The 17073-nt window shown below is 42.6% G+C and overlaps 1 protein-coding gene across 1 annotated transcript in view; it reads left to right on the top strand.

Moving 5' to 3' along the window:
• WDR49 (WD repeat domain 49) overlaps nucleotides 1-17073 on the top strand; it is a 275211-nt gene that overhangs the window by 56102 nt on the left and 202036 nt on the right. The window contains exons 5-6 of the mRNA XM_084847441.1: nucleotides 10196-10363; nucleotides 15210-15358. Of these exons, the coding sequence (XP_084703567.1) occupies nucleotides 10196-10363; nucleotides 15210-15358 (317 nt within the window). The remainder of the gene's footprint in view (nucleotides 1-10195; nucleotides 10364-15209; nucleotides 15359-17073) is intronic.

Raw genomic sequence — 17073 nt, 5'->3', positions numbered from 1 at the left:
CTTCCAAGGTGAAGCGGAGTGGGTCGGGGGCTCTCTGAAGTGCTTGGTGTGCTTCGAAGCTTTGGCACCTGTGGCCCAGCTGTGCCAGTGCCTCCAGGTCCTTACCTGAGCCGCCACCTCCTCCTCTGCCGCCTCTGTCGCTGCCGCCTCCACCACTGCCATTGCTGCCACCACCTTCTCCTCCTCCGCCACCACTGTCATCACTGTCTCTTCTATCTCCATCGCCTCATCACCATCACCACCACCGCCACCTCCTCCTCCTCCTCCTCTGCCACCCTCATCGCCACTGCCATCGCCGCCAGGTCCTGAGGCGCCGACTCTTATTGCAGGGAGTCGCCATTTTAAAAATGGCAACTTCCCGGAACTTCCAGGAGGCTGCCATTTTAAAGATGACGACTCCCTGCAATAAGGGTCAGCGGGTGTCCAGGCCTCAGGACTGGCCTCAGGTGGCAGCGGAGACAGCAGCGGTGAGGAGAAGGCAGCTAAGGTAGAGAAGGTGGTGCCAAGGAGAAGGCAGTGGAGGTGGTGGAGAAGGTTGCAGCGGTGGAGAAGGTGGAGAAGGTGGTGGTGAAGGCGATGAAGGCAGTGGCGGAGAAGGTGACAGTGGAGGCGGCAGCAGCGGAGGAGGAGAAGGCAGTGGGAGGTATGGAGCTGGGGAGTTGCGTGGGGATGTCGGGGGAACCTGAAGCGGGGTTCAGCATGCGAATCCCACTTTGGGTTCAGGGCTGAGTCGAGTTGGGTTGGACCCCCCCCCGAATCAGCCCGAGCCGAATCAGGCCCACCTCCAAAGCTGTGAAGCAGCTTCCGAGTCAGATCGGGGGGTCCCTGCAAGCCCTAGTTTTAAAGCCCCTTCCCCCGGTGTGGAGAGATTGTTTCGGAACTCTTTGTTGTCCCTTTTTTGTTTGAACCACCCTAAATAATTCAGCCGATCTGCTCACTACACTGCTCACCCCAATTCCAGATCATTTATTGTCCAGGATTGGTAAACAGTCATCAAAAGACCAACAGCTGCTGTTGGAGGTGGGTGGATGGAACGAAGAAGTCACTGTTGGCGAAGCATCTGTGCCCCCTCTGCTGCCGCTTCGCTCCAAAATATCCCCTCTGAAAGCAGCTTTTCCTTGGGAATAGCAGACACTGGACTTTTGTGTAATCCATAAGGATTCTGAGATTAGTCAGTATCAGTTCTCATGCAAGCCTTTTCTTTGGAGGCAGAGCTCTGGTATTAGTGACATATGGTCCCAAATTCAAAGCCTTTTTATAAATCTCAGAGCCAATCAAGACATGACGAGTTAATTGTGCAGTTTGCCTTTCCATGCTTACTTTTTAAAATAGCACCTGGGGCAGGAAGAGGGGCTGATCCAGATCAGGACCATGTGTGTTTTTTTTAACCGTTTCCCCCCACCATGGTCCTGACTTGGACTGGGCTCCCCCACTGATGGGAGCTTGCCTTCTTAATTTCTGTGAACCGCCCAGAGAGCTTCAGCTATGGGGTGGTATAGAAATATAATAAATGAAATGAAATCATGCACCTAGTAGCCATGGTGTGTGTGTGTGTGTGTGTGTCTGTGTGATCTGTATTGGAATAAATTGGTGCCTCAGGTGGGTCAGTACATGTACCACCCTACTTTGGCTATTGCTCTCCTATATTCTTTATCTATATTCTCTATATCCTTTGATCATGTTTCATTTTTTTGTGCATGCCTTATATGTTAGCTACTTTATATGTGGTGGGCTCTCCCTCACTGGAGGTTTTCAAGTAGAGGCTGGACAGCCATTTGTTGAGATGTTCTACTAATAGATTTCCTGCACTGAGCAGGGCATTAGACTAGATAGGCTACAACAGGGGTGGGCAGAAGGTAGGTCATTAGATGTTTTGGACTTCAACTCCCAGAAGCCCCTGCCAGTATGGCCAATAGTCAGAAATTTTGGGGTTGTGGTGGACAGCTTGATGAAAATGTCAACCCAGTATGCGGCTGCTGTGAGAAAAGGCAAATTCCATGTTAGGCAGAATTAGGAGAGGAATTGAGAATAAAATTGCCACGATCATACTGCCCTTACACAAATCTGTGGGGCAACCACACTTGGAATACTGGGTACAGTTCTGGTCACCACACCTAAAAAAAGATATCGTAGAGCTGGGAAAAGTGCAGAAAAGGGCAACTAAAATGATCAAGGGGGTGAAGCAACTCCCCTATGAGGGAAGGGTACAAGAGCTGGGATTTTTTAGCTTGGAGAAAAGGCAAGTATGGGGAACATGATAGAGTGTACAAAATAATGCATGGTGTGGAGAATGTGGATAAGGAGACATTTTTCTGTCTTTCAAAATACTAGAACCTGGGGTCAACCCATGAAGCTGATTGGTGGGAGATTCAGGACAGATAAAAGGAAGTACTTCTTCACACAGCACACAGTTAAACTATGGAATTTGCTGCCACAAATGATGGACACCAATTTGGATGGCTTTAAAAGGGGGTTAGACAAATTCCTGGAGGATAAGGCCATCACTGGTTACTAGTTCTGATGGCTCTATGTTACCTCCAGTATCAAAGGCAGTATGCCTATGTACACCAGGTGCTGGGGAATATGGGTGGGAGGGTGCTGTTACACTCATGTCCTGCTTCTGGGTTTCCCATGGGCAGCTGGTTGGCACTCTGTGAACAGAATGTTGGACTAGATCACTTGGCCTGATCCAGCATGACTCTTCATGTTCTTATGTTCTAATGCTTAGGAGTTGAAGTCCAAAAAAATCTAGAGATCTACTTTCTGCCCACCCTTGGCCTATAAGGCCCCCTCCAACTCTATGATTCCCTGATCTCATGATACTTAGAACAGACCTCTCTCTCTCCCCCTCTCTCTCATCCTTCTACCCCATTTCATCTTTTTGTCACGCAACAGAACATTCTCCATTTGCCATAGACATTCCTGATATGAAAATTACTCACCTTTTCCCACTTGGACATCCTTCAAGGAGCTTGACTTACAATGTAATTTAGTCAGAAGCCAGTTTATGTCCTTTCTTTCTTTCTTTCTTTCTTTCTTTCTTTTTACAAACTACGAATATTACTTGGCTCTTAACATATATAATGTTTTAGTCTCATAAAAGTCCCTAGAGCTCAGAGAGGCAAACCATGAAATAGGGCTCCACGTTTTTTGTACGTGTGTTGCTAGGTTTTAAAAAAAATAAAATCTGTCTTTCCAGATGGACTGCAAAGCAAAAATTACAACAGCATATACCAAACCTATCTCCAAGACGGTTATTGTTTTTGACAGTAATTATGCTTAGTGTTAAGTGTTGTCATGTGTTCATGGAGGAATAACAGCTAATTTTGTATTTCAGAATTCCTTTACTTGGGCCTGTTTTTAAACATTGCATTTTTAAGATGTGCTCATTTTTTTTTTTTTTTAAAAAAACATGTGTACCAATACCCTCAATACACACGTCTATTTGTCGGGGGGGGGGGGGGAGGCTGGAATTGGCCATGGTTCCCTGAGAACTGTACACTTGGTAGGGTAGCCAGGTTGATCATGATGGCAGCTGAAAACTGAGATTCAAGAGGCAGGGCTTGGCAGTATCGCATGACTACCAGTTGGTGAGGCCAGATATGTAAATGGTTGGGGAAAAACAGTGGAATAAAAACTAGGTTCCCTGTGGCCCCTAATTGTCCCCTCCCCATTTTTCCAGGGAAAAAAATTAAGTGGTGGGGAAATTGGAAAAACCTGTTACGTGGCATTTTTTCTTGTATGTATGTATGTATGTATGTATGTATGTATTTAAAACATTTGTATCCTGCCCTATATCATTAAGATCTCAGGGTAGCATACAGATAAAATCAATGTAAACAGTATAAAACAATAAATAATTTAAACACCTAAAAACATATTAAACCATTAAACAAGCTAAAACCAGTTAAAATCTAAAACAATAAAACAGTTAAAACAATGTGCTAGGGGATGCATTTAGCCCTCAAAGGCTTTGGTAAAAAGCCAAGTTTTTACTTGGTGCCGAAACGAGACCAATGTCTGTGCCAATCTGACCTTCAAGAAGGCCCTCTCCCATGTCCCACCATAGTGTATGTCTCGTACTGGTGGGACACAGAGGAGGGCCTCTCCAACAGATCTCAGTTCTCAGGCAGGCATATATAGGGAGAGGTGCTCCCTCAAATATTGAGTGAAGTGAAAACTTCTTAATAATAATATGTGTATAAACAATTACACTGCTGCGAAACTCCTAGCTCCAAGGATTAAAGGTAGTGACACTAGTGAAGGTAGCAATGCTATGCCCTTCAATGGCTGACAGTTGAAGACAGGGACGTGTTTATAGCCCACCCATTCCAGTGTTAAAGACCACTGGCCAAGCTAGCACCACCAACAGACTATTACACAGTGCTGAAAGCAGTGCTCATTTAGTTCTCAATAGCTTGTTCCATGTTGATTCAAGAGCTGGGGGTGGGGGTGAGGGGTTGTGCTTTTGGCAAAAGTCATATTTGAAAGACGTCATTGTCCTACAATGTAGCAAGAGTTTGAAATGACCCTCACCGGCATGTGGAATTCGCACTTTGTGATGCCTTAATGTCCATGTGCACACATTTACATGTGTGTGCCTTAGGGAAAAGATGCATCCACGCCCCCAGTTTAACATCTCCATGGTACCTTCTATCACCTTTAGGAAGCCTTGAAAACAGACCGCTAAAGAAAAATGCTGCTGACTTCAGGAATAGATAATTGCTCATCAACATGCACAAATGTTGTACAATCATTAAGTGTTGTACAGAAGTTGCATAATTTCATCACAAATGGTAGTGAAGAGCTGCTGCATGTGCTTCTTCTCTTGTCATCAATAATCAGACGAGCAGTTGATTAAACCTTATTTACAAATTGTAGTCGTTAATCAGACCATAGCTACAGTTACAGTGCAGATCATTTTCTTGTCTACTCAATTCTAGGTTATCAATTGTCCAAGGAGGTGGTGAAATTTTGACATTATTTATTCACCAATATTAGGATAAGTCTCTAACAAACCAGTCTACTGATTGCAGCTTAGAAGGATGTCTTTAATATCACTCACTCCAGTTCATTCAGCCCTGTCTTTCTCTATTTGTTTCTGCATTCCTCCCCCTCCCTCCCTCCCTTTCACATACACACGCACACTTCTGGCTCTGCCTGAAACTCTTGTTACGTTGGATACAAGCCAAGGAGTTAAAACGTTAGCATTTTAATGTTGATCTCCTTTCAAACCAGATTGCATTTGCAATTAGACTAGTGTATGGCTAGAGATCGATGACTGTCATTTTTGCTTTCTCCCACATACGAATTTTTTTGATCTCAAGTTCTTCTGTCCCAAACATTTGTGAATTTTGGTAAATTCTTATCAAAACCAAACTGAAATGAAATACTCACCGATCCCTATGTATGGCACAATATTTATTTGCTTTGTACCCCACCTTTCTACCAAGAAAATGGCACTAAAGGTGGCTATGGCCTAGCTGCAGCTGCTGTGCCATAAACATCAACACACCTCCCTACCTCCCTACCTCAAATCTGATATATATTAAAAAGGGATGCTTCAGGAATTAAGTTTTTGTGAATTCCCATGTGAACTGACCTGATTAATGTGCAGTTCAGAAAGTAATTATCTTTTGGACATCACACTGCTCTGAATTTTGCAATGCAGACCTCAGCTCAAAAAAAAAATAGCAACGTCTTTTTTAAAATATGTATTTTATGATAAAATGCATTTAGAACACAAGAACATAAGATGAACTATGATGGATCAGACCAAGGGTCCATCTAGAACAACATTCTGTTCACACAGTGGCCAACCAGCTGTCAACCAGGAACCCACAAGCAGGGCATGAGCGCAAGAGCACCCTCCCACCCATGTTCCCCAGCAACTGGTGTACATGGGCTCCCTGCCTCTGGTACTGGAGGTAGCACATAGCCATCAAGACTAGTAGCCATCGGGAGCCGATGTCGCCCTTGCAGCATGCTGCGGAGCTTCCGCGGGATGCTGTCTCAAACAGCTTTTTAAAAGGTTGAAAAACCTTTTCATCTCCCCTCGGAATGAAAAGGGGGGCAGGAGCAGCTTTGGATCAAGTTTTGGAAGATTAGCTATCTCTGCATATTAGCAGGGGGGCTGGACTCCAGAGCTAGTCTGCCAGAGCTTAATCATTGCTCAAAACTGTTTTGAACCTCCTATGTAGATAGGAGAAAATAGGGTTGACGTGCTCCATTGTAGTTTATGGATTAAGAAATGCCAACAACATTTGAGGAATGGATTAAGATATATCAACAATATTCGAGGACCTGCAAGATTTGTTTGAAGAGAAGGATGACTGCTTTAAGGAGAAAAAAAGGTTCTCCACCTACCCCCCCACCTCCCTTGGCAAAGGTTCTGAGAAGCGAAAATACAGAGGAGTTACTTGCTTTGATAAAAACTTTGTCCTTGCAATTTGCGGAACAGGCTAAGAGACTGGATACAATTCAAAATTCCATCACTGCCCTGCAAGGGGCTGTGGATTTAATCAACACTTCTTGGCAAAAAATGGAGGTGAAGATTAACGAGCTGCAAGATTGGGTGGCAGGGAATGAAACAACATCACAAGCTTTTTTCAACCATTTATCGGTCAGAATTTCTCAGTTGGAGGCCTCTGTATGCAGGGCAAATGTCTGTATCATTGGTATTACAATTTTATCTACTGATGTAAATTTGTCTACTTTTGTAGATAAATTCCTGCATGAGATACTCCCTGTGCCATCTGATTATTCATTTGATATTGAGCAGGCATTCTGTGTGTCAAATGCCAAAGGGACTGGTTATATGGTTATAGTCCAATTTGCAAGAATCTCCACAAAAAATTATATCCTGCATTTGGTAAGAGAGGGTGGAAACCTTTTTTGGAAACAAGATAAAGTTACACTATTTCCGGATTACACCAAAGAGGTTGCTGATAAAAGAAGGCAATTTACCAAGGCGAAAAATCTGGCAAAATAAATGAATGTACAATATCACTTAAAATATCCTGCCACATTTTGCATTTTTTCTGAAGGCCAGATGAAAAAGTTTCTAAATCATGAAATGGCAGAGGCGTGGCTAAATGGAAAATCACATGAAAGTTCTGCTCTACCACCATGAACTGGAATTTACAAACATGTTTTGCTAATGGGCTTCGTTTAGTCTGGAAGATACAGGCTAGGCCAGAGATAATTGATCATATATATATCCGTTCTTTTTGTTTATCTTCTCTCATTTTTTCCCCCTTTCTCTTTTTTCTTTAAATTCTTTCTTTTTAAAATGGATATGATATACTGTACTTAAATTTACTGTCTGAAGGTGTATAGAAATATGCACACTCATTTATATATCTAGTACATAATATATTAGTGATTGTTGTAAGGTTGATTTTAAGATTTATTATCATATAATATTATAAATTTTATTAGTGATTTGTTAGTATTATTATTAATCCTTTTAAATCTCCTTTTTATTATTACTATCATTATTGGTTACTAAGATTTTTGGCTGGTTAAATTTTTAAGCTTTAATATTATATATTAGCTGAAGGGCAATATATGGTTACTGGAAAAGAATTGTAGGCCTGCTTCCTTGCTATAAGACTGATGATATGATATTGAAATGTAAGGTTGATTATTTAGACTGTATTGAATTGTAATATTGCCAATGTTATAGTTATAATTTTTAAGTGGAATGGGATCTGAAGTTTTTGTGTAATGGAATTTAAATTTAATCCTTTTCTTCTTTCTCTTTTTTTCTTTTCCTCCTTCGTTATTGCTGTGTCCTCCTAAGAGTACTGTATTGTGGGGAAAATTATAGTTATTGGTAGTGTTTATTTCATTTATAAAGATAAAAAAATAGAATAAAAAGTATTTTTTTTTTTTTAAAAAAAGACTAGTAGCCATTGATAGCCTTTTCCTCCAGGAATTTGTCCAACCCCCTTTTAAAGCCATCCCAATTGGTGGTCATCACTACATCCTGTGGACGTGGTAGCATAGTTTAATTATGCATTGTGTGAAGAAGTACTTCCTTTTATCTGTCCTGAATCTCCCACCAATCAGTTTCATAGGATGTCCCTGAGTTCTAGTATTTTGAGAGAGGGAGGAAAATGTCTCCCTATCTATATTCTCCACACCATGCATATTTTTCTAGACCTCTATCATGTCTCCCCTTACCGTCCTTTTTTCTAGGCTAAACAAGTAGCCCTTTTCCATACTTTTTCCAGCTCTACAATATCTTTTTTTTAGGTGTGCTGACCAGAACTAGACAAAGTATTCCAAGTGTGGTCACACCATAGATTTGTAGATGGGCAGTATGATATTGACAGTTTTATTCTCAATTCCTTTTCTAATTATGCCTAACATGGAGTTTGCCTTTTTCACAGTGGCTGCACACTGGGTTGACATCTTCACTAAGCTGTCCACCACAACCCCAAGATCTCTTTCCTGGTCGGTCACCACTAGCTCAGATCCCATCAGGCTATACTTGAAGTTGGGATTTTTCGCCCCAACATGCATCACTTTACGCTTGCTTACATTGAACTGCATTTGCCATTTAGATGCCCATTCTCCCAGTTTGGAGAGATCCTTTTGGAGCTCTTCACAATCCCTTCTTGTTTTAACCACCCTAAATAATATGGTGTCATCTACAGACTTGGCCACTTCACTGCTCACTCCCAATTCCAGATCATTTATGAACAGGTTGAAAAGCATTGGTCCTAATACAGATCCCTGTGAGACCCCACTATTTACTTCCCTCCATTGGGAGAATTTACCTTTTATTCCTGCTCTCTGGTTTCTGTTCTTTAACCAGTTACTGATCCATAAGAGAACCTGTCCTCTTATTCTATGACTGCTAAGTTTGCTCAGGAGTCTTTGGTGAGGGACTTTGTCAAAGCCTTGTGAAAGTCCAAGCAAACAATGTCTACTGGATCACCCTGTCTGCATGTTTATTGACATTCTCAAAGAACTTGAAAGGTTAGTGAGACAGGACTTACCTTTGCAGAAGCCATGTGGATTCTTTTTCAGCAGGTCTTGTCCTTCTATATGCTTACAAATTTTATCTTTAATAATGCCTTCAACCAATTTACCTGGAACAGACGTTACGCTAACAAGCCTGTAATTTCCTGGATCCCTTTTTGAAAACTGGTGTTACATTGGCTATCATCCAGTCCATTGGTATAGAGGCTGAACTTAGGGACATGTTGCATATTTTGGTTAGAAGGTCAACATTTTCATATTTGAATTCTTGGAGAACTCTAGGATGGCTACTATCTGGGCCTGGTGATTTATTTGCTTTCAACTTATCAATAAGTTGATCAATAATCAGTTCCTCAGACTCCCTTCCTGAAAACATCAGTTCAGGGCAGGTATCTGTGCTTTATCTTCTGCAGTGAAGATGGATGAAAAGAATTCATTCAGTTTCTCTGCAGTCTCCTTGTCCTCCTTCAACACTCCTTTAACTCCATTGTCATCCAATTGTCCAACTGCCTCCCTAGCTGGTTTTCCGCTTCTGATATATTTAAAGAATTCTTTATTGTTGGCCTTGATGTTGTTAGTGATATGCTCTTCAAAATGCTTTTTTTGCATCTCTTACTGTCTGCTTGCATTGCCTTTGTACAAGCATGTGTTCCCTTTAGTTTTCCTCACTTGGGCAAGACTTCCATTTTCTGAAGGAAGCTCTCTTTTCTCTAATAGCTCCCTTAACACTGCTCGTTAACCATGCTTGGCGACCTCTTGGACTTGATGCTATTTTTCCTAACCTGTGGTAGACATTTTAGCTGGGCTTCTATTATTGACTTCCCCTTTTAACTTCCACTCCCCCTTTTCACTTCCCACCACACATTTCTCTAAATGTGTACATTTATAGAAAAATTAATTTATAAAGGTGTATTTTGTGAAATGTATGTATTTAGTTATATATATATATATATATATATATATATGAAATTTTTGTGCAGATATTTTAAAAACAATTTGCAGATGAAAAATGGAAATAGGCTGGAACAGATTTATGAATGAGTGCTCCCAAAGTGACATGGAGCAGAAATAGACTGATCCAGCCATACCTAGCAGTGAGACTTCCAATATTTAATAACAAGAACAACAGTCACAGCTCAGTTCTAGGTAAGAACTCTTACTTGATGAAGAATTTAATTCAAATATCATCTCTGTCCCATTTCAGTTGCATACAGCTCCTCTTTAGATGTCTTTATCTCTGTAACAACCAGTAGTGCAAACACACTGGTGCTAGCTTGGAGAGAAAAATTAAGTTCTCATCTTACAATGACAACTTTCAATGTCACCCAAGGAATCAATGCCTTTGACTTCCATCCCAGGCTCAACTTGATAGGTATGTAGCTTATAATGTCTCTTCTTTATTATACATTCTAATGGGACAATCAAAAGACTAAGAAGAATTCTACACTGCAGACTCAAGCGGTTTTAGCAGCCATTCCCCCAACTAGGAAAACTATGACAATTGCAGTTTTGTTAAGGGGGCAAGGAATCTCTAACAGCCCCTTCATTAAACTACAGTTCCCAGGATTCTTTGGGGGGAAGCCATGATACTTAAAACTGCCTAATATCAATATCAGTTAGTTGTGTAGGTATGCATTCCATTTTTGTTCAGATGTAACACCAAAGACTAGACACACAAGAAAAAGGGAGGGAATAGATATAAGGGGAGATCAATTTGAGAAAGCCAGTTAACCCAGGTGGGGGCAGGCTGATAGTCCCTTGCTGGTATTCTTCCTAGGAGGGAATGGGGGGGTGTAGCCTCCTAGTCTTCTGGCTTATGACAGGAGCAGTAATTGTGGTTATCATGTGGAAGGAAGTGTGATAAAATGAGGAAGTCATTTTCTGGGCTCCATTCCATCCAGTAAGGTGCAGTAAATTGTAGTAAGATTGTAAAACATGGCATTTACCTAGTGGTGGCTGTATCTTAGAACTACTAAATGCCTAGGGCCCTATATATCAGGGTACTTTTGTATGACAAATGTGAATAGATTATAGATATATATTACCAACACAGGTTCCCCTGAGGAATTCTGCAAGCGGTGCTTTTTGTGATGGCTCTGAGCATTCAGAGGACTCTGAGAATTCTCATAAAACAGCAGTTCCTTAGAAGCCTTCATAATGGTTCAGCCGATTTGGGGTTGTGGTATAGGTTGTCTCTCCTCCTATGTCCCACTACCATCTCCACAGCCCACAAATGCCCAGAGTGCAGCCTCTTAACTGTAGTCTCTGTAAGTCAGGTGCAAATGATATCAAGAGGAATGGTTGCTGGTGAAAGGAATAGAAGCTTAGCCCTGGAAAAGAAGTTTATAAAACCATACAGACAGTGGAGACTGATGGCTCCAATTTCAGTGGGGCTGTTTTGGAGATAGGGTTGGGCACCTTGGATAGCTCCTTTAAAGTTTTGGCTGGTTCTAACTGATTCACAGTGGATGAATTCACAGCCCCACTGAAATCAGAGCCACCAGCCTCCGCTGGGTACAGATGGGTCTCTCAACTCCGAATGGAGCAGGGACCATGGGTAAAATGGAACAAAGGGAACCCAAAGCTTTCAAAATGAATTGAATAGACAGGGAAGCCAATAAAGAAGTATTTCACAGGACTTGAAAGAGTGATGTGAAGTTGCAATCTAGTATAGGGCATACTCTAAGAAATAGTGGATTAAGCTGCAATTGAAGGAAAACTAGAATGAAGGTGAGCAAGAAGGAAGCTTGGATACTGAATAAAAGTAAATTGTGAAGAAGACTAGAGTATGACATATGAGGACCAGAAAAAAACTTGCACAAGGTAAAAGCATTGTCTACATACTGAAACAATAGGGCATTATTTATACTTCTCATTTATTAAACTGATCAAAGTCAGAAGTGGAGGTACATGCCCCAATGTTTCAATTTCTACCAGTTTCACCAGTATAAATCCTGGGAACTGTGGTTTGATATGAATGGGGGGCTTTTTTTGGCTAGAGATAGCAAGCCTTCCTGACATATCTAGTTCCCTGGGAAGAGGGAATGACTATTGATATAGATAAGCTCTTAGAGAGAGTAGTTGTCAGGGTGGATACTGAGCCCATAGAGCCCCAGAGTAGTTCTGATTCTGAGGAGGACCAACCACCTGTGGGAGAGGAGCTCGCTCATCTCTCACAGGCACAGCGGCAGGGAGAGATTCCGCCTGCCTGCATTCCTGAGAGAGATAGTGACCCTAGCAGTGAGAGAGCGGGGGATGGGATCTTGCTGGACGCTCAGCAAAGATGGAGGGAACGGCGCCTGATGGAGGGTGCCAAGAGGCGGCGCTCTGCCCGCTTGGTGCTAAAACGAGGATCCCCGGGTAAGAGGGAGGACCTCTCCATAGCCCATAAGTTCAGAGTTTCCCCGCTCTTCCTCTTCAAACGGGGACCACCTGCCTTACCCGGAGCTTAGGCTACTCTGCTAACTACCCCAGTGCGTTTCCTTGCTTAGTCGCTGGTGATTAGCATCTGAAAGAGTCATTAAGTTGTAAAGGAATAAAGCCTTGGAAAGAATCCCTTTTGTCTGTGTCGTGAGGTGGCTATTGTAGGGGACTTAAGGAGGCACCTAGGGCACTCCTGGCAGCGGTATCATTGGTGGCTGTTGCCCAGCTGCCCAGCGACTTGCCCTGGGGGTTTTCCAGTTGCACAAAGGTGGGATATGCAAGAATGTATGTATGTATGTATATATACACATACACATACACATTGTCACAGATTATAATGAATGTACATTCAATTAGGTATATGTATTATATATATTATGTATATTAGGGATTTTTCTAATTTGTTTGTTTGTTCTGCAAACCTTGGGGTTTCCCCAAGCCTGCTGTTACCTCGCTCTTGTGTGTGGATGGATGGTGCTATTTGGCTACATAAACAATGGCACTCACACTTGAACATCAGAAATAGAGGGAATACACACACGCCATTGCCCTGAGAAGGCAATAGGGTAGGGAGCTATATACTTGAATGAGGCCTTCCTTCTTGTCCCACCACCAACTGAAGTGGGTACACTGAATGGGTACATGAGAGAAGGCTTTTGGTGATGACCAGGTTCTGGAAGTCCTTGGTCAGGGAGACTCAGATTGCTCCCTTGTCCCTTCTCGCCTGTTTTATAGGAACCAAGACAAGAAGCTGCTGTTTTATTTTAGCAAGCGTTTGACCTGGGCAATGGCTAAATGCTCAGATGGTTAACTTCTGTTGATGTTGTTTTTTAAATTATCCCTCTGCTGATACATTAATTTTAGGCTGCAATCCTAAACACACAGAGTGTGAAGTGAGCCCCATTGAAAACAGTGGGTCTTACTTCTGAGGAAACATGCATAGATTTGTACTGTTAATTGTCTGTATTTTATTGTACTTTTATATATTGTGAGTCAACTTGGATATCCTCTCTGGATGGAAAAGGTGGGATGGAAATGCTTTTCATAAATGAAAAGAATGCATTTAAATCAATGAAACCTTGCTCATTATGTACTATAGCCCTTTAAACTTGCAAGTGCTGTATTATAACTTCTTTTCACAACCGTGTGGGAGAGTTCATTGCTGTTCCATTTTTACTGTTCCATTTTGATGTTTTAAAATAGAATTTTATTGTTTTAAAATTGTTTGTATTGCTGTACATTGCCCAGAGTGGCCAGGTGACTGGCCAGATGGGCGATTAAGAAAAGAAATAAATAAATACATACATACATACATACATACATACAGATGGGGGATTGAATCTGAGCATAGAGTTAGCTCCAAGTGAAGTCAGTGTTTCCTTCTCTCGGTCACAGTGGTTGGAATCCTTTTATGCCCATGTGCCAGCAAGAGCTACTGCTTGCTTAATGGAGATTTAGTTCCACAAGTAACCCAAAATAAGTGCAAATGCTTGTTTCTGGGCCAGGGCAGATCAGCGGACTTTACAGAAGTAGGGATGCTGGAGGAATCCACAATGGAATCAAATGATTTTGGATTTCTATGAAACTGACCTGGGGATCCTGCAGCAGACAGGCCTTTTCTGAGGCGCAATGATTCCGCAGACTTGTGGGCTGTTTTTTTTTTTTTTAGTTTCTGGAATCTTATGCAAATTTAGTTGTAGAAAAATACGTTTAAAACCCCCCAAACCCCCAAGTTGAATGTGCACATTTCCCCCATGGGCTAAAGCACGAATATGTGTATTTGGGAGGGATTTATGCATTTTCACAAGTGCGAATTTGCACAAATTTGGGAAATTGGAAAAAAATCTGATTCCACCCATCAGCAGACAATTGGAAAAAAGGTACCTGACAATCCAGAAAATGTAGTCAGAGTGGATTTTACAAAATCTGTATATCCCTACACAGAAGGGAGCTCTGCTGACTTGTCCTGATCCAGAAACAAGAATTTCCACTCATTTCTCTCATTACTTTTAGAACCGCAAATCCCCATTCTGTGAGTGGTCACGCCTTCTGGCACAAAAGAAACAGCAGGAGAACAGCAGCAATACTGGATGTTTCTCCTTGGCTCTAAATTGAAGCAAGCAATTGAAAAATATATACATTTTTATGAAGAAAACTAAACTAGGGATGGCGGAGAATTCCTCCAGGGACTCAATTAAGGCCGGATTCTTTTGAATCCAGCCTCCCGAGTCCGTGGCGGATCGGGTCCACCTACCTCCATCTCCCGCTGGACCCGCGCCGGATCCTCCTCGCCGGCCGACTCCGTACAGCAAGCGATACAGGCAGCTGCTACGCCATTTGCGTCTCTGTTTTTTCACGCAATAGGTTACACATTTGTATTTACATAGGTATTTGTGTAGCCTATCACGTGAAAGAACAGGGATGCAAATGGCATAGCAGACACCATTTGTGTCCAGATCCCTTCCTGCAGTGAGTGCTCAGCGATACAGCACGGTAATGGCGGCTGTATCGCTTGCTGTATGGAGTGGAGTCGCTGCAGAGTGGAGCCGGCCAGCAAGGATTCCGGGGGGAGGAACGGATCGCCCTCCTGCACCCCCCCCCCCAGACTGGCAGGTAGGGGATTTGTACATCCCTAAATAAAACTAGGGAGGGGAAAGGGGAAACACCCATGTGATCAAATCTGGAGATTGGAAGAGAATCCATCATCTTTGTACAGTTGCTGCAACTGTGGTATATTCATTAGCCGTGTCTGGGATTTTAAAGAACATGCATTTCAACTTTGTGACTTTGAACAGCAACTGCAGGAATTAACCACCGCGTTTGCCTTTGGAATCCTTATGTCGCATCCAAACCTGCTGGAGTCCTGGAGGGCCATTTGGACAGCGTAATAGCTGTCCAGTTCATTACTGAGCGCAAACTGCTCTTCAGCTTCGCCAAGGATAAGGTGAGTTTTGGAACAGTCTGCTAAGCAGAGGCCATTACTCCTCCTCTAGGCAACGCTCCAGGAAAGAAAATTAAACCCAGAGGGCCTGAGTGTCTCAGTCCAGTAGCTTCTCCACTTTGCAACACTTACAACTAAATCTACATAACAGGGTGGGCAATGTCAGGAGGTCAGGAGGCCATTCCCCCCCCCTCGGACCACCCCCCATGGACCATCCCTTCCCACAGGCACTATCTTTAAAAAAATTATCTGTAGTGCTACAGAGTGCCCAAAGGGTCAAAATTAGCTTTTTTGCAAGCTACATTTGACAATTTGGGTGCTCCATAGCAGCTACAAATGCCTTAAAAAAAGGACCACCCAAATTTGGGGGGCAGTGGGGGCCACATGTGGTCCATGGATCTGGCTGTAATATATCAAGGCAGCTTTTCCCAACCTGGTGCCCTCCGGATGTTTTGGACTTCAACTCCCATGAGTCCCCATGTCCAAGAGTCAGGAATCCTGGGAGATGTAGTCCAAAATATCTGGAGGGCACCAGGTTGAGGAAGGTTGTATTAAGGGATTTATAATGGAAGGAGCTAGCTGTCATGGGGATCTGAGCCATGGGGATCCACAGATTTGCTTCTCATGTTTGTTTTCTTTACAAGCTGCTCCAGGTAAGTAATATGTTTTGAGGCAGCCCACCTATTTTAGTGGGCACCATAGTTTTAACTATGAACTGTGTGAAGAAGTACCTCCTTTCATCTGTCCTGAATCTCCTACCAATCATCTTCATAGGATGGCCCCAGTTTCTAGTGTTATGAGAGAGGGAGAAAAATGTCTCCCTATCCACATTCTCCACACCATGCATAATGGTGTGTAGTTTGATCCTCGGGCTGCTGTTAAATGTACCGGAGCAGGGCAAATGGAACAGTTGGCAGCCCTAAGCCAAAGGCCCTGTTTAGTTGTATCCCCCATGCAGATCCAAGCTAAGACTTAGCTCTTTGTTGAGAGAACTGAGAGAACGTGTTCTGATTCAAATTTTAAGCAAATGTTCTATTAACCTGCCGCTAAGCCTCTCAATGGGTTTGTTAACATTGTTTTCCCTTTGGTTGGTTAGCCATTATTTCACAAGCAGTCTTGTGTTGTTCTTGGCAGTAGCATGAATCCGTTTCACTTTGATGGATGAATGGGCATCTGAGTTGGTAGTTATTTACGTACAAGCCCTTCTGCTCTGCTAGAAGAATCTCTAACAACTGCCAGCCAACCTCAATCAAACATCTACTACGCAGTGGCATGCAGGACAAGGGACAGAATCAAACAAAAGTAAAGGGCTTCCTTTGTAAAATGCCTTGATTTGACAGCTTGATAAAAAAAAAAGGAAGAAAGGAGTCTGTGATTGGCTTCTGCTTCAAATTGGACAAGACCTTGATTTGGGAAGAGAAGAATTATGTATTTTAATTTGGCCATGCCTATGTTGCTATATTTTGGCTTAGGAATTTGAAAGTGGATTTTTAAAAGAGATTGACATGCAGGGCTGCAAATGACCAGGAGTTGTAGTATAATAAAGGAAAGCTTGCTGGTGAGCGTTGGAAAACATGGCTTCATCAAGAAGAACAGGGAGGGAGCCTGTGGTCAGTGGGAGCTCCTTCTAGGGTGGCCCCTGACTCACCACCAAAAAAGAGAGCAAAAGAGGGCACCAATTTGCATAAAATGTGCATGTGCTAATTTACACGTAAAGA

This window comes from Heloderma suspectum, chromosome 3, assembly GCF_057233095.1.
Source record: "Heloderma suspectum isolate Gila_16-S chromosome 3, 16-S_ref, whole genome shotgun sequence".
Classification (NCBI taxonomy): domain Eukaryota; kingdom Metazoa; phylum Chordata; class Lepidosauria; order Squamata; family Helodermatidae; genus Heloderma; species Heloderma suspectum.
The sequence above is the reverse complement of the archived record's forward strand: the minus strand, read 5'-3'. Positions and strand labels throughout refer to the sequence as shown.